The 18,941-nt window shown below is 43.4% G+C and overlaps 1 protein-coding gene across 1 annotated transcript in view; it reads right to left on the bottom strand.

Annotated features, from left to right (window-relative positions):
* LOC105671108 (uncharacterized) overlaps positions 1-18,941 on the bottom strand; it is a 67,285-nt gene extending 48,344 nt beyond the window's left edge. The window contains exon 1 of the mRNA XM_012365020.2: positions 18,212-18,941. Within this exon, the coding sequence (XP_012220443.1) occupies positions 18,212-18,272 (61 nt within the window). The 5' untranslated portion in view covers positions 18,273-18,941. The remainder of the gene's footprint in view (positions 1-18,211) is intronic.

Below are 18,941 nucleotides of genomic sequence, written 5' to 3'. Positions count from 1 at the left end.
GAAAGATTCACTGTTTGTTTTTCCGACGAAGATCTCGTTAAAGATACATTCCGAGTGTGTACATAAATCATGTGCGAACTCGCTGTGTGCGCCGAAACAAAATGATCGATCGTTCGGTATCGCGTTGCGGTACATTCATTAACTTAAAAGCCGGGGAAATATCCCAGCTGACTTGAATAAACGAATAGACGCGGAGGAGGATTCCGCGCGGTATCTAGTCTTGCGGTTGACAATTGGCGAAATATTACAGTCATTTCTGGTTGAGCGTCGAACGGATGACGCACACCTTCGCGGCGCGGCAACGATCCCCCCCCGTTTCGTTCTCACTCAATGTAGCATAAAATACGCGACCGACCTCCGTCGTCATTTTCCCGCCGGTTATTTACGCACGGCCATTGTTTGAGAGAACGGCAGATTAATCTGCCGACGCGTGGCGGAAGGGACACCGGACAAGCGACGGGTCGAAGGGCGCAGTGAATTAATTCGAGCTTGTCTTATTGCGAGGGTGCGCCGTGGCGCGACCCTCGCAAGCTGCAACTTTCGCCCGTACCTGAGATAACTGAATTTCCTTTCCTATTTAGGACAGGCGAGAAAATAAACGCTAAAGTTTAATTGTGTTTACCACACACACACACACACACACACATTTTGCAAGAGTAATATTTAGATAGCTGCTTCGCGCTACAGCGTGTCAGAAATTATTTAGTTAACTCATCTTATTAAATGAGAAACGGACAAGATTGTAGACTCCGATCCGCGAGACTCGCTGTTAGAATTTGAAATCCGCATCGCGTCATTGCACCATGACACGCAATCCCTTGGCGCATCTTCACGTGTATCCCGGAATTTAGAAGCCATCGTCTGTTCTCGCAAAGCGACGTAGAAGTATCGCGGAAGAGCTTGGGGATGTCGAGGCTGAGATATGCAGAATGCCGGCACGCAGCTATTCAGCATCTCGCGGAATGCACGGGATGGGACACCCTGTATTTGGCGGTGAACTCACTTCCACGGAAGACCTCTCGGTGTGTATCACGTCTTGCCTGAATATTTCCGTAATGATGCACGAGCGAGATACCGCGAGCGCACACCGAGACAGCACTTAGAAAGCCGTTCGCCTAACACATACGATATACTTCTCTCGCGTTCCATTGAGATGTCTTCCCCGCGGTGGATTCTCAAGTGGTATTCACGGAATTGTCGCTTTTCAAATATTCGTAGAATCAAATACAAATAAATATAAAGGTAATAACGAATAAAAAACCAAACGAAAAATTAATATGAGAATTAATGGATAAAAAAGCCTATGCTAGGTTGTTTAATAAGCAGTAGTATGTTTCCCTTTTCTCTTTATTATTTGTCATATTTTTCATATTATTTGTCATATTTGTCATATTTTGCATAACAAAGCACGGTGTTGTCACAAAATCGGCCGTTTCGCATTGTCCGCGTGAAATTAAGCTTTGCGTTACAAAGGCATGAAAAGCGCTCAAGCAAAAACCGAAAAGTCGACGCGAGTCATCAGCTCGCGGATGTTAAATTTGCACTCGCATGCATGAACACGCACGCGTGTGCGTACGCGCGCTTTCGCGATACGAATAATGATAACACAAGCGAAATTGCCGCCGCTGGGCACAATCACTTCACAGCTTGAAATTCCGAAAACGCGAAAGCCGAGCTAATAGGAATCGGACGTGCTCGCACTCTAATATTTCAGCCGGTGTCGCGGGCGAGTCTGGATTACAGAAAGGATCCGTAGCGGCGCCTTACCGACGTGTCGTGCTGCCGTCTTTTTTTTTACGCACTTTCTCTACGCCTTTCTCTGCCAATCCCCTCTTGGTTTTCCTCCGGCGCCGCTCCAAGCGCACATTTCCGCTATCGTTGCCGTTGTCGACGACACTCGGGAAATAAAAATAAGGAGGCAACAGTGCAGTTTCTCTCTGTGTGCTGGAAGTGTCGAAAAATTCGAAGGAACACTATCTTGTCGATACTGTCGTAAAGATGGAAAGGTATCGCATTCGCGACAAATGGAACGACGATGCTTACGTGTTTACTCGCGTAGTGGAATTTTTGCAAGTTTCTCCGCGAAAAAATAAAATTTGAATATATATATATATATATATATATACATATACACATATATATATAACATATATAAAATATGACAACATTTAAATTTTATATATATAATGTATTACCTTTTTGCGCATCTCGCGCGCGCATTCAAGTAATAAAGCACAGAATATCTCGGATTTCCCGTGGACTTCTATTCATATATCTCTTATATATGGATTCTGCTATTAGTTTTTGAAATTGATATTTACTCAGCAGAAATGCTGAAACATCGATATTTTTTAGTTATGAGAAAGGCGCATAAGTTCGTAAGGTTTCACGATATCATTGACAATCCATAGCAATTTAGAGAAACAGCAGTATATATAGAAAAGAAAAAAACATGCCGCGCATAAACGTCCATTGAAATGAATTATTGCGAAACTTTTCTAAAATTAACAAATAACTCACAATGGTGTTAAGAATTTTCAAAAAAGGAGGACAAAGATATTTAAGCTTATGTATGTATACGAGGCGAAGACCATTAAAGCGTCTAAACGTTAAGCTCCGTATAAAGTCGACGCATTTATCATCTCGCTCAAACTTCACCCAATTCTCGCGCGAAATCCCGCACGCTATATTTTGCAAGGATCGTTAAGGACGGCCTCGGGTGCGCGGATCAACTTTTACTTAAACGCGATCGCATAAAGCCGTTGATGCACCCGCGAGATTATTAACAACCGGGCGCGCGAGCATAAATAGATTAATCGGCGAAACTTCGCGACTCCCCTCGCGCGCACATTTATAGTGGCGCTTTACAAGCTCGCGATACCTCGTGAGCAAGCACGGCCGTGAATCACGCCACGGCGCACCGTGTTGTACAAGAAAGCACTTCATCCCATCCTGGTCGTTGAATCTCGCTCCTCGACGCTTTTAATTGCGCGATAATTGCCGGCTTGCTGAAGTCGTCGTCATGTTTAACCCGCCGCGAAAATTATGGCGCAAAGTTTTTCCTTGTCGTTGTCGAACTTCGAGGCTGCGCGATGTTGAAAGGATGATTGCGAAAGTAATCAGTTTTCAGATTTTTATTGCAATTTAAATGCTTGCAAAATATTTTTTTTTGCATCATTAATGCATACAAATGTTTATTCGCGATAGAACTGCTTAAGCAAGATCTTATTGCTAATTGCAAAAAAGAAAATGTAAAATGTTTTGCAAGCTACAATACAAATTCGAAAATTAATCACCTTTGTAGAGTGGCGCTTAGTCCTCTAATTCCGTGGATTTTCCCCTTTCAAAAGTTTTCGGAGAGATGTTCGCGAGATTTTGAGGAAGCCTCGTACTTAACGACAACGACGACCATGAGCAGGCGGATAAGTTCATCGAGTGGGCTAACTTCGCTAATTTTCGGTCGACAAAGGGGGAAACTTAGAGCGGGATAGACAGAGTCGCCCGGAAGTGGACCGGATTGTCGGCGTTACTCGCCGGAAATTTCAGGCCGAGTTCCATACCAGACGTCACTGTACCTGACAGTTACGTTTGAATGTAATTATGCCAATTTAATAAGCTGATCCTGCGAGGCGCGAATCGAGCTGACATCGTTTGTCATTTTGCGAGCTTGAGAAGGATTTATTAACGCCGTGAAGACCGGAGCATCGAACAGATGTCTGAATTGTAAAATGTTTGTCAAGTGTGAGCGAGAAAAATTTAATTGTTGTTTAATGGAAAAAAAATTCCGGAGAAAGTGTATATTTCTTTATTATCAAAAGTGACTTTAACAAATGAGAACTGTCGTATATCATACCGAATATTCCTGCTTGTACGGCATTATTTCGCTAAAATATATTATTTAGGATTAATTTCCGCCGTTTTATGGGGAAACATGATACAAAAGGTCGGTACAAACTCTTTAAGCAAATTTTGCAGGGAGAATATCGGGTAATACAGAAGCTGTCGAGGTTGCATAAAACAGGAAAAACAGAGCAGGAGTGATTGCACAGATTTTCTGCGCAAAAAGTGAGAGAAAGCGAGGAGAAAAAGACTGTTCCAGGTTTCATTTTACAAATTTACGCGCTTTCCTCGGAACATTTGAGCGTTAAGATACTTGAGCGTCAGTAGTTAGCCTAACTACTACGTCTGCTCCTCGGAAAATCTAAAGAACGACTCGAGCAAGAGACTCCCATTATCTCGTAAGAGTGCCGGAAGTTTCTCAAATGAAAACAACAACAGATAGAGAAATGATCTTCGAGCTTCAAAGAAAATTGCAATTATTCCCGAGAGGAGTCGCCTTTAATTATAAATGTTATTCATTTGACGAATAATTAATAATGCTGATTCAAGAAGTATTTCGTCTTTTCATACCGCGCCGAGAACTTGTTTCCGCTAATGAGTGGAAACAAACGGGATCCTTATCCTGCGGGTGGGGTCGAGCATTAATAAATCTCTGTCCGGGAGTGCCAGAACACAGGTAGAATGAATAATATGTTAAATCGCATTTGATTAACTCGGATACACTTGCGCGTCCCGCATAAAGCTCGACACGTATTTGTCGCAGCACGTAAAATCTCCATCAGCAAGAACTCGTTCGCCGCGGCCATCTGGGTCAGCGGATATAATCGCTTTTGTCTCTTCGGGTATTCGCAGCTGGCATTAATCCGGGGCGCACCACGCCACGTCTGTCCGCGATGTTCCACGGCGTAATAAGACTTATTCCGGGTTCGACCGTGCGTCGCTTTTTCATCAGCGGGACGCGGCAAAAAAATTTCGCCGTCTTCTCGCGACGTTAGCCGCCAGAAGTTCCTCAAGCACGAACCCGGAATCCGAAATCAGCTCTGCATCCGTGCTCTGGAGCTCGCGAGCTAGTGAAATTTATGTTTTTAAATTTTTCTGACGGATTGCGTCTCTCCACAATGCAATTCTGTGTCTACGGTGTTTATAATATTTATGATGTAATTTGTATTAATGTTATTTGAAAATTTTCCATCTGTTGGTGCGTATTTTATAAACTACACAATTAGCTCGGAACTCATTAAAATAAGAAATAGAGATAACAGACGTCAGCCGTTCCTCAAGCACGAATGTTGAATCTGAAATCAGCTGCATCCATGTCGCACCTTGTAAGCTTGTCAAATTTGTGTTTTTCAACTTTTCTGACAGATTATGTCTCTGTACAATGTAATTTTATATATCTAGAGTGTTTATAATGTCAATAGTGTAATTTATATTAACGCTATTAGAAAATCTTCTATCTGTTAATGGATTATTCTATAAGCTACATTTAATTTGGAATTAAAACACAAAATATAGAAAATGGATATCTCATATTTCTGTCATCGTGCTTAACAATAGAAGAAAAAAACGTAAAACAGTGATTAATTCATGAAATGAAAAGCAGCTTTCTGTACCACCCCGATGCAGATGCGCAGCAAAAAAAGGGAAACATACTTTTCACGGACCGGACGAAAAGAGCCGGTCGCGAAAAAAAGAGGAATGATGTCGGAGGATGCTGCGAGAGGAAAGCGGACCGCTTCGAGGCATTCCGGCTGTATCGGGAAATGGAATACGCGATAACCGAAGTTTTTCCGTTGACGGGGTACGAAAACGTAACTGCACACATAATGGACTCGATTCGACAAGACGCGAAACTCGCATCGCACATTGTACGACACTACCGGGTTCAACAAATTCGCGAAAACGCGTCGATTTCGCGTAGTGCGATAAAATTTCGAGACCCTTGCGTTTAAATTTGCGCCAATCAATATCGCATAATAGTCCGCGCGAAGAAAATATGCATAATTATATAAATATTAATAAAAAATACAGACTCGGCTAAAAAAGTTTGAGAAAGTTGGACGGGGAAATGAAGCTGCGTGTTGTATTCAATTAAGCATTCAGCGGGAGATGTAAAAAGTTTCGCCATTGTTCAACGAGTTCAATGAAAGTTGCGGTGTAACGTAATTTTTGCCAGCGCAATATCCCGCCCTCCTCACAGATAACAATTTTACTCAAGTTATATATACCGAGGCTTTATGATTAACGGTGTCGTCGCAAACACATCCCCTCGGCGATCCGTTTAACGTGGACATTCGCGACGGCCGTTGCGAAATTTCTTCTCGACGGACTCCATTAATTCACCTTTCTTCCCGCAAGGAATCTGACAGAGCAAAAGAGCGCTTTTTCATTCGTCGCACGCGTGAAGGACGAAACTCGATCCTCATAAAGTTGCGAAAGCTCCCGCGCATCAACCGCGACCCTTTGTACAATTAATTATTTTTTTTCTCGTGGAGCCACGCGTATCACGTATCTATTATAATACAAGAATATCAATCGTCGTTTTATTTCCCCTCAGCGGCAGCTCAAATACAATTTTATTTTTCTTGGAATTATCGGCGAATGTAATAACGGATGAAAAAGGCGTGCATGGATATCCAAACACGTTATCGATTTCTCGCTTCACTCGATTGTCCGCTCTTCCCAATTGTGCATGAATAAAAACCTGCTCGTCGGGCCGGTGAGCAAACGCGATCGCAGGACCAGACGAGTTTCATCGCCGCGATATCGTTGACAGAAGGAAGCCCGTATTGCCGGGGGATTAAAGACCGGTCCTGCCGTTTAATTTCCGCTCTGACAAAACAGGCGGCGACGACGCCGAAGAGAGCGGGGGCAGTCGGAATCGTTAATGAGGCCTCCTATCCGAATATAACAAAAGTCCGGCTTTTGAATTGCAGATTCTTTCGCGGACGCAGACGAGCTGCGACGACCCGACCGGATATAAGAGCTTCAGGGAAAAAAAAGTGTCACGGATCGTCGCGAAATTAAAGATGCAAAATAATTTGATCAGATTATCGCGGTGAAGCAATATTCTATTGATGAGATCTGTGATGAGACATAACTTCTCACTAAAAGCTTACCTTCGATAAAATGGAAAATTATTACGACATTGTTTTAGTTGCATGAAATACGTTCAAATTAGCCGCGCGAAATATTGTGTACTTTTTAGATTCATCTGCAGCACATTACATTCCTGCCATAAACATCGCGACGACGCGACGCTATCGCGATGCCTAATGCGCGTGAAAAACACCAATGTCATCAACAATGCACAGGCGCTTCTTATCCCGATCTTGCCGAGCCATAAATAGTCGCGCGGTGGCATCGATTAATCGATTCAGCAGCTTTCTCTCCGCGGTGTTTGCAATGATGAAACTTCCAAGTTTGTGTGTGCATCGATGAAGCGAGGGTTTCGTCGTCGTGGGACAGTTTCTCCGGCCGGTCCCGGAAAAACTTGATTGTCGCGCGAACCAAGTCGCGAAGATGTCAAGGTTCAGCACTAAAGCGTTTAATGTCAACATGATGGCTGTGTCGTCGCTTTCATGCGTGACGGAAGCGGAGAGAAAGCGGGCTCGCCGAGCAGAGACCGAAAGAAGCCGTGCTCTCACAAAGGCATTATTAACGCAAGCTCGTAAGCTCGCTGGATATTGCGACCGGGGAGGGCCTGTCCCTCGTCCTTAAGCGCTCGCATCCGCACGGACGGTATCGATGACCGATATCGATGAGCGTGCGGTTTCTCGAACGCACGCAGCTCGGACATTTCGTCGTAGGGCGCCGGCCCTGTGGACGGCCGGCGAAGGCTACATCCAACCCCGGCGATGGAAAATGTTAGGAATTTCATTCAGCTAATATACACTGAATATTCATTATATTCCATATCATAAATTTAAACATGTGCGATAGGATGTGCGAGATATACGGACGTATACGTTATACACGTTGCCTTGTTTAACTTTAGTATTCATTGAAATTTTAGCCGTGGAACGGTTCACAGTGCGGCGCACATCGTGGATTTATGAGCAAGCGGGTCAAACCCCAACATACATAGCGCTTCGGATGATGCTAGGGTGAGAAAAGGGCTGGAAGAAAACTACCGGCCACAAAGACGTTATTAATACGAGCTTGCAAGCGCAGCCATGTGATCCAACTGGAAATTACTCTAAGCTTCGACCCTACCGATTCTGCATAGCGCGAGTCGCACCCTCCCCCCCCTCCCCCCCAAGTGTCAACGGCCAATCCTGCCTCGCGAGAAAATAAAAATAAATTACGAAAAATTTAATTTCTCACGGCAAACGCGATATTTACAGCGGCTAATTATAAACGTAGCGCCTGAAATGCTAAATAAATCTATTGCGTTAAAACTGCGAGCCCTCTCGTTCTGCAAAAGTATGCGAAACATTATAACAAGATGATGTCAGTTTAATGATCGCTCGATATAGCGCGGGATAAAGAGCGTTCGCGTAAAATACAGTGTAACGGTTATTGCTTAACTTTGTAATTTATTCCAATCTTGACTTATAATGACGCTTGTATAATCAGTCAAAAATCTTCAAAGAAGATTAAACGTCAAATGCAGATTGATGTTTCATCGGATTTATGCGTTGACGTTTTAATTAATTACCGCGGAGCGGTCGCGAGGAGTGCTCTTAAAATCAAAGATCTCGGAAATTTGCAAAGACCAGCCGCAGAGCGCGAAGAACGGCTCGATTGCCTAGCCGCGATTGCGGGCGCATTTTTATCTAGAAAATGACGGGGTAATCTGCGCTGACATTTCATGAAAGCGTTTTACGAGAATTTGCAGCGCCGTTCCGACAAGTCATTCCGGTGCCCTTGTCTCGCATGGAACAAAGTCATTCAGATAAAACGTCGCCCGACGTCGTCTAAGCGCTTTAGCTACGTCATGTAAATCAACTTGAGGGACAATCTTTCACATTTGATCTAATTTCTTTCTTCCTTTTCTGCCACAGGCATACCTGTTCTCTCTCCCTCTCTCTCTCTCTCTCTCTCTTTCTCTCTCTCTGGGGAAAATTTTTTATAGATTTCCCCGTAAGTTCCATTTACGGGAAAAATATCATAAGCGAGACTTCAAAATTCAAGACACGATTTACGGAGGCGACCGTTTCTATCAATATTTATCTGGAAGCTTTCATACATCGACGGCTGCTCCAGATAAGTCTAGAAGTAGAGCGACCGAAAGCGGCGGAGGCTTCCATTAAAAATCTTTTCTGCGAAATCGCATCGCATCATCCATCCTGCAGTCGCGCAGATCCAAGAAACACGTATCGCTCCCGCGATCAGAAAGCGCCGTTCGCGAACGCCCTCCCCTTTTTTTTACTGTCGCGCAGTTCGACGTGTAAGAAATCAAATCGGCATCCGGGACTGCGCCGTTAACATTCGCGAGCGAGCGCGGTTCGTAAATCATCTTGACAAATGCGCGGTGGCGGGCGATAAATCGCGGGGGAATTTTTAATCCGCGAAACGAGCGGAAGAAAGGATTAGGCGGCGAACAGGAATGCTCGGGCGGAAGGAAGGAGTGAGAAAATGGAGTTCCCTCAAGTGGGAATAGCTGCCGGCCGAAAATAAGTTTTCCGGACGGCGTGGTGTGAGGATAGATAAAATGAGTCATACGATTATCCGCTAGCCCATCATTTTTTTTTTCCCCTCCCGCGCCATGCGCTGTCGTCGTTAAATAGAAGATTCGCTGTCAGAAGGAAGTTATATCTCGTAAAGTATCTCGGATTTATTATTTGCTTTCGAATTATACGCGTCCCAGTAAAATAAATTTTATTTATTTACATATTTTACAAAATATTGCACACGTACAAATCATATAAAATATAAATTACGTAAATTGCCTCGGCTGAATTGCAAATTTTCAGATATTAATTGTCAACATGCGCCACATTCGCGTCGAATAACAACTCACGCGGACGCGAATTCACAAAAAAAAAAAAATGATGCGTATCAATACTCACTCGTATATGTTCGAAATATCAGATGGAATTAATAAATGTTAAACGCTTCCAGCTGTGCGCGCAACGTGCAGCCGAGGCAGTGTACAACTGACGATGCCGCTTGATCGAATTATTACGTGACTCACGCAACATCCTGCGCTCCATGCAAGACAGAAAACCAATATAAAATGAACGTCAAACAAACGAGGTTGACGGTGGCATAGTAGAAATTAACTTACAAGAATTTGCGGCACGAAAGACGAGCAACGTCGTAACTTATTGCACGCCCGCGGGCTTTAAATTAAGACTTTACCTCGAGTAGATCATATATGCTCGCGTGAAGTTTATTCGCCAATAATGCAGTAAAAGTAAAGTGCCCGGGCACGCTATTCACTTGATAATGACGTCGTAATAAGGTAATCAAATTCTTTAAGAAGCATGATATAAGACGTGTATAATTAAAAAATATCTTTATATTAAATTAAGAAATTTTTTTATTTACGATTGAAACATTATATTAACCTACAAAAAAAGTTCGCGAACCTTTTTTTCTAATTTTATCAACGTTGCAGAAAACTCCAATCAGCAAAATCCAATCAGAATCTAATGTGATAGATGTGTATAGTGAAACTTTTAATCTTATTAAATAAAAAAGTTTTGCTCTGATAATGTGGAGAGATTTTAGATTTATCAGGATTGAATTTTATAAAACATTCAAGTAGTAAGTGATATTTGATACTTGCAAAGTCGAGTGAAAAATATTTATTGTTTATAAAACGTCAAAAACTTTGTTTCGCTATCAAATAACTAAGATTCGCAAAACTGAAAACGAGCGCTATTGTCGCGAAACGCGCGCCCATACTTTTTAATCTGAAAATCTGTTGTGCGCCGTCGGGAGCTGGCGAGAGCCATTATTTTCCAATTTTACGCCGCTTCGACGTGCAAAACAGCGTCTTACGTGTCGACAAGTAGGACGGCGTTGTTGCGGGAAAAATGGCTGCCCCGGGAAAAGACGCGACAACAAAAAGATTGCGCCGTGTGGTTCTGCGCGACGGCAAGAAGTATCTGAAATTCTCGCCGGAAGTTTTATCAAGTTTTCGACCTGCTGGAAGTGGGCGCGCGAGGGTTTGGGTGGCCACCGATGAGATCGAGGTTGAGAAGGGTCGCCTCAAGAATGCAGCTCTTTCATTGCAGCCCCTTAGAGCGCATCGGTTCGCCACGCCTTCGTTACGTGCTGCGAGTAACGCGATAAATTATTGTCGTCCGCGTCGAATCTCCTATCGCTACGAGGTCACGTAGCAGGATGTTATCTTTGCAATAATTTCACGTTGCTGGATATTACACGTCATTGTAAACAGCTTTTGCATTCGGGGAACTCGGGATATTAGATTTGAAATTTTAATATCTACAAAGCACATTTTTTTCTCTCTTTTCATCTATTATCTATTAAATTTCAAATACGCTTAATATATTTCTTGCTCCTCATTTTAATACCTTTATTCGGCACCGCTAAAAAACCGCTGGGATAATAAATTCATGACAAAAAGATCACAGGGCTCCATGAACAGCTACGTTTTTACAAAATTAACATTCCAAGGCTTCCACCTAATGTTCCGGTTTTCCTACAATCAACCAAAGAACCGAGTATCTTTGGGGCTCGCAGTCGCGCACTGTCTCTGAAACACTAGCAAAATATGGCTCATTATCCAAGCATTACTAGTTCGGATGCGATATTAAAGGCCCATTAAGCGGCACACGACTACTAAGTGGATAGATCGAGAGAGAGAGAGAGAGAGAGAGAGAGCAAGATCGGGAAGGAGGAAGAGGCAAGAGATACGCGTACGGCGGGGGGGTAAAGGCTACGAAAATGGTAGACACAGAGGTCGAAAGCTTTATCGGGACTTTCGTAACGCGTGCACGCTGGAGTCTCGGAGTGCTCGTAAGCTCCAAAATTAAACGGAAATTACTTTAAGCTAATAGGTCAGTATCGAACCACCACCGTGACGTAAACTACATGCCTGATTTTCCAGTTTCGTCTATTCGAAACGTTTCGCTTGCGGATGAACGTCTTCAAATCGCTCCGAGAGTTGCGAATTTAATCGCGAGCTCGTTCCCAACGTAGTGCAATTGCGTTTTCAACGTGGTGTAAGTTATTTCGTTAACAGCTGTTGTACGGTTAAGAGGATTTTAAGGAACGAACATTATGCGAGATGAGCGCGAAACAAGTGACATAAATTCACGCACGCGAAATTTCGCACACGACACGTATGCTCGATGTTTTGGCATTAAAATCGTAAAAGATAAACATGAAAAATTCGCAACTGGAAGAAGCTACATAGTAAGATATATTGCGAAGAACATTGTATGTATGACAGTAGTCCACATTTGAACTGGGTCGCCGACGTTCCATGCGGAATTGAACTCTTCGTCTCGATGCATTACTTCCGGCTCGCCGTGAAGTTTTAAGCCACGTTCGATTTGTCGATACATCAACAAAACCACACTTTCTAACGCTCGCTTGAGCTTTTATACAAAATATTCGCCGCGCTATTCCAAAGATTAATAATCTTGAAAACTTTATTCAACTCGGGAAGTTTTTATTGCAATTATTAGATTTAATATAATAAATTTTAATATATATTTTAAAAAGTTAAATATGAAACTGAATTGATTCCAAACATTTTTTCATTCATGCGGTATCAATTATTCTGCCAAAATTAACAGAAAAGTAACGATATCACTGTAATTTAATTTGTATTTAGCGATATTATTTTTTTTATATTTGTTTTCCACGTCAATGGTGGAGTTGGCAGACGGCCCTTAAATTATTCGGCTATTATTAAAGTCGCTGCGCTTGTACAAATACGTGTTCTTACGTCATCGGGAATCAATGACGTTGACGGCAGGATTACAATGGCAAACGTGTATGATGATAGAATGCATACATAACGACGATCGAGCCTGTTATTCTGCGTGAGCCAACAAAGTGTCACGAAAATAGATGTCGATATATGAATATCGAGGGCTCGACAAACTCATGATTATGGAAGACCTTTCGGAGCCCTCGGCTATCTTTCAGTACCTGTCATTCCGCCAAATAGTGAAACTAAATTTATACCCGATAACGTGGACGCGCTCGCCTAACGCCCCCCCCCTCTCCCCAGCTTCCTAAAAGCCGTCACAATTTCGTTGTATTTTGTGAAATGAATGCAATTTCAACTCGTGAATAGAACGATTCGGGTAAAGCGACCTTCAATCACGCTCGCGAGCAACCGTCTTCTGCATTCACTCGGCTGTCACGATCTTCGATTTCGCCGCGATCCGCCGTTTCGCGCTGTGCCATCCACGCCGGCGACGCGGCGCATTCGTAACCAGCCCCGACTTCGTGATTTTTCCAACGACGAAAGAGTGTTTTTCCGAGAGTGATACCGTGAATGCTCCTCCCGAGTCGCTCGAACGGAATAAGAGGAAGAGGGACATCTTGCTTCTTTAAATATATTGCAGCCCCGTGAGCGAGCGGGGCGCTTCGTTTGAAAAGACGCAATTCATTTTGGCGCTTGAATCCCCAGCGACGGAAACGCCGAAGAATATCTTATCCCAAGTGTGTGGATTCCGGTACGTAAGCAGTAAGGTCTAGATTTCTCTCCCGCTTCGGCTCTCTCTCTCTCTCTCTCTCTCTCTCTCTCTCTCTCTCTCTCTCTCTCTCTCTCTCTCTGTTTGCATTTGTGAACAGACATCCGATGTATCGCGGCTAAATTACGAGGCAAGTTTGAAGATCGCTGAGATGATAAGTCATGTCGTCAACTGTCTGGTAGCCAGTCGCCAGGACGGTGGCCGCGCATAGCGATGATGCTCTAATTTCACCGAACAGCGATCCAGTTTGCCTCGCCAACAACGGCCGACACTCTCGCGCATTCCGCTCGAGTGTGCGATCTTTGAAAGATTAACGAGCATCGCAAATCCGACAGAGATCGGCGGAGCACGTTCGGCCGGCTCGCTTCACGTTCAGCCGTTGATCTTCCTCGCCGGAAGATCGAGAGCGGATGAATTTATTCGGATGAGAGAGAGAGCCTCCCCTCCCCCCTCCCCTCCCGCGAGTGTCGAAGTGCGTCGTAAAGCACGCACATCGTCCCGAGAAGAGACGGAAGATATAAGGAGGATGCCTAGCGTTAATATCAAATTTGCGCAGCAACGAAATACTCGGGCGAATGGGCACGAGAAACAAGTATTTACCGGGGCGATGGAAAAACATCGTAAGAGGTAAGGAAGCGTAATTTGTGTTTGTTTTGGACAAGTTTCGCCGGATGCGCCACTTTGCCAGCCTTCTTCACTGATCTTCCTCCGTTCCGCGTCGATCCGAACGAACAAGTGAGTGCTTGTAAAGCTGACGCTCGTGAAAATAAGACCGATATGCAAAGCAAGCATAAAGAAATGATTATATAAGAACAGAGCAAGAGAGAGAGAGAGAGGGGGGGGGGAAAGAAAATAGGAAGACGCCGCGCAACGACATTATCCGAGAAATGTCTTCAAGGACTGCTTCTTCTCCTTTGTCTTCGTTTTCGCTGTACATAGATATTCAACAAAAGATGGTATTAACATTCCCAGCGTTAACGTTTACAAAGGAAAACAGCATTTCATCGTGCCGCTTGCGGTGTACACGAAGGTTTTAGCAAAATGCGAATACAATGAGCGAGCGAAAATTCATCGACGGAAGTGTGAGAAACGTTTCCTCATTTTGAGCAATTTTCAATTCATTCCAAAATGATGCGCGCGCCTTCCATCTATTTTAATTAAAACTGTGGAATTTTATCAATCTAAATTTATCAACGGAAGGAAAGTGCCAGCTCACAATACGATATCATTTTGAGCAGATGTCCAGATGGACGCGAGGACGCGATGTACACTCTGAGAAATCATGGACGCGCGATACGGCAATGAATCGGATTATGCGGCTGCTTACCAGTCAATCCCGATAAGGGTGATGTATAGGGTGATGGGTGTTAACGTAAATCGCCATAAATTATAATTTCATGGCTTCCGCGATAAATTCTCGATAAGCGAGCCGAAAGCAAGGATATCGAAGCGCGCGACCGGAAGAAGCGGACAATCACAATCGACGTTTCAACTCGGAATCAAGAGCTCGCGACGACGGCCGTTTCTTACGAAACGAGTTCGTTGCTGATGTGTACATTTTTTTTTTTTTTTTATCATTTTGCATTCGATCTGCGGTGCATCATCAACCTTTCATCGGGATTAACAGCGCCGAACATGCGGCGCAAAGAAAACAGGTCGCGGCAATTCGGCCAAATGTATTTTTCTCCGACCTATTTTTTTTTTTTTTTTTTTTTTTTTTTTTGAAGCTATATTTTGAATTTTCGAGATAAACGCGAATAGCCGTATAGACATTTCGATTGCTCGCTGCGATGCGCGCTACTACAATTTCGGAAATGCGCGTAACAGTAAACATCACGAGAGAGAAAGAGGAGCTCCAACAGCAATATTTTATCAAATGTAAATATATCCCGGTTTTGCCACGTATACATTATTTCTGGAGAGCACAAGGGTCATGTTTCAGCGTACGTGTACTTTTCGAGAGTTCTCGGAGCTCCGTCCTATTTGAAATATCTATCAATAATCGCGTAAGAACACGGAAGTGTAAATATCACGAGGAAGAAGCGGCTGCTAGCGTTCAGTCGCTTTGTTTCCGCAGAATGTGCCGAGAATTATTCTTGCATAGATAAACACCTACGCCGATAAACAATTGTGTGGAGGACGTGACGATGAGAGATGCTTTCCAGGATGGCGATTACGCGCCGGATTAGGATCAGATTTAATCAGCCTTCGTTTTGTAATCCCTCAATGCGGAAGCTTGTGGTAATAAAGCGATAAAGGCTCACGGTTGCGCATCTTGTATATTTATGACGCCATATCGCTTTACTGCATCCATGAATAGAAAGCTCCAGGGAACGCAAGTGACACTACATCCGGATTACCAGCTTCCAGAGACGGGACGTTCGCGAGAGAATACAAAGGTACTCTATATTCATCGCTCTATTAGATATGTGCTCGCGGAAAAACGGACATCCATTACGTGATTGCCTCTGTCGAAAGAGAAGAACGAGTCCCAATTCATCCAGGAACAACGATAATTAATAACATACTCGTTCTACGTGGTTCACACCTGCTTTCTTATTTACCGCTCCCGGAAATGTTATTTAAAGTAGAATTGAACTGGTCTGAGAAAATCATTCAAATCTCTTTAATGGAGCAATTTTATCGCGACTAATGTTATTTACAAATTCCAGCCACTAAAATCTCAATCCAACGTCACGTTTTTGTCTTCGCAAATTCGCCTAATTTACACTTATCTTTTCCATGAGCGAACAAGTTATAGCGCGGCATTTTATTATGCAATCCCGGAAAATTTCACTTATCTTGCGATGTAATTCAGCAGCATAATTATGTTGATTTTCGAGGTACATTTTATATATATCGTCGGATTTCCATGTGCGGCGAGGAAGATGTAATACTTGGCAAAAATGGTTTCATCAGGAAGATTACGCTATTAATACGGAATTGGGTCGATACAGAGTAGAACGTCCTTCTCGAAATCCCAATTTCGTCGGGACTGTAATCCGCCGTGCAAAACGCCCATCAATATGCACGTAACTGTATGCGCATAATCGTCCAGGACGAGACGGATCGACCAGGAGAACGCGAAGATATATGTGCACGTTGTATCGAAGAAAGAATTAATTCTACTTCGAATGATAATTATTACTTTATTGCGATAGTATTGAATGAGTGTAGAAAATTATTCATCATTTTCACCGAATTTCAATCGATTCTCGCGATTATCGTGCCGAAGAACGATTCTCACGAGTGAGTCATTTGCCGACTTGAAAACTTCTTACGCACATATTAACCGAAGAATCCAGTTTATAACGAAGCGCACCACTGAACTCTGTCTTTATCTTTCTTTTCAATTCATCCGCGCGAGCTGTATTGACAGCTTTACATATTTGCTTGACCCATCTGCAGCGATTCCGCTTTCAGGCGAGATTCGCTCGACCAGATAATTTAATCACCGTCGTTTCATCTACAGTATCTCGTTTATGTGAGACAGTTTAAGATTTAATTAGCCGTGATTCCTAGTGTCCAGTCGCGCGTTAATTTCATTTTAGTATTATTTGATGAAATAACGTCCCTCGGTATTGAAAAAGCCGAGATGCCGATAAATGACGTGGTGCTGATTCTACTCTTAAATTATTCTTAACAAACCGTCGCCATTTTTCTCGTTAAAATTCCACGTAACAAAAGACTGTGTGAAGTCGAGACGTAATTCGGAATTATCAACTGGAGGGGTTAAATCCAATAAAATTATATTTATAACGAACGATGTATTTTACTTATGGTTGTGTTTCGTTAATTAAATTGAACTAAATCTTTCCATCATTACAAAACAATTTTCTTAGCCACGATTGAACGCATTTAAATTGGTTTATAGAGCGTAGTCTTTAAAAACATTTTTACGTTTTCCGCCATAATTAATGATTCCTCAATGCTGATTTCGCAATTACACGTAATGAGAACTCGGTAAAAAAAATATAGCGGCAGTTTACTAAACGACGAGTAATTAAATGCCACGGCGGGTGTCGGCGTCAATTGGTCAAAGCGTAATGATTTCTGGCATACGAAATGTGCGCACAAAAATACAAATCACACTAATTGGTCACTCGCCGACACTTGATTACAATCTCTACGCTTTTGCGATAGTCAATCTCGCGTTTTAAACTATGAAAAGGTAATTAGATTCACAATAATTTTTTTCATTTTGTTGAGTTGATGGATATTATATTCCGACAAAGAATAGAAACCAACAAGAAATATAAACCGACAAAGAATATAAACCAACAAGAAATATAAACCGACAAAGAATATAAAAGTGTTCGCTCAAAATTTTAAATGAAAATTCTTTTGATTCTATTGCTCGCTATAATTCCACAAAACTATTGATATTCCGACATTCGAAAGGATCATTGATCCGATATCGATATCAATAATCCAAAGATAAAATTGATTTCTCCGTATCCTTGTGGTATACATCCCAAATAATCTCACAGTTAAATAAATCTCAATTTCACTGTTCCTTTCTGAAGAGATTTTCATCGTGCAATTGGATAAACGTTGACTTCCGCACTGACCCTTAACTTTGACCCACCCGAATGTTCCAAACGATGATTATCACGCACGACTTTACACGCGCGTCGGGTCAAATTATGCATTTATTCGTTATCCTTCGCGAAGACCAATTTCTTCACGGGACATGATCTCACTTTGCTTTGAACGGGGCGATTTAACTCTGACGTAACACTCACCGATGCAGACGACAAGCGCCACTACGAGAATCGGCGGGAAAGCCCTCGGGGACGAAAGCATGCTGCGGCCGAGATGTCTGCTCAAGGGAAAGACGATATGCACCCGCGACAGGGAGAAGAAGAGATCACTCAGCCACTTCGGAGCGTCTACGCGGGACCGAAGATCGCGGACTGATGGAGCCACCCGGAAGGGGCGCGACCGAGACGACGGCCCGCGCGAAACGAAAAACGAAAGAAAAAGGCACTGCGTGCACCGACTCGCTCTCTCCAGACGACCCGCTCGAAATCCTTCAATCTTACGTCAATCACTGATAAATCCCCGGAGGATGCTCCACTCCCACGGAGTTGACACGATCGGGGATCAATCTCGATCCCGCACTGAGACGTATCTGGGGCGCGCGTCAACAATCGTCCTTTTCCTCTTCCCAAATATTTATTATCAAGTCTCTCCTCGCGTGTAATCAGCGCGGTACGCGCTCTGATTCTTCTTTCTTTTCTCTCTCTCTCTTTCTCTCTCTCTCTTTCTGTCGTATAGATCCGCCGCGCGATTAATCGACAAATAGGTGTCACGGGTGGTACCTCACTCGGAAGGGGTAGGTAGGTGAGAGGGGGCAGCTTTTACAAGGAGGTGCGTCCTCCACCAACATACGTCTGTTGCGGCGCCAACGTCGGACTGACTTTCTCTACGTTACGGCTGTTCTGCAGCAGTGGCGACGTGCGGCGTCGCGCC

This window comes from Linepithema humile, chromosome 4 (genome assembly GCF_040581485.1).
Source record: "Linepithema humile isolate Giens D197 chromosome 4, Lhum_UNIL_v1.0, whole genome shotgun sequence".
Lineage (NCBI taxonomy): Eukaryota > Metazoa > Arthropoda > Insecta > Hymenoptera > Formicidae > Linepithema > Linepithema humile.
The sequence above is the reverse complement of the archived record's forward strand: the minus strand, read 5'-3'. Positions and strand labels throughout refer to the sequence as shown.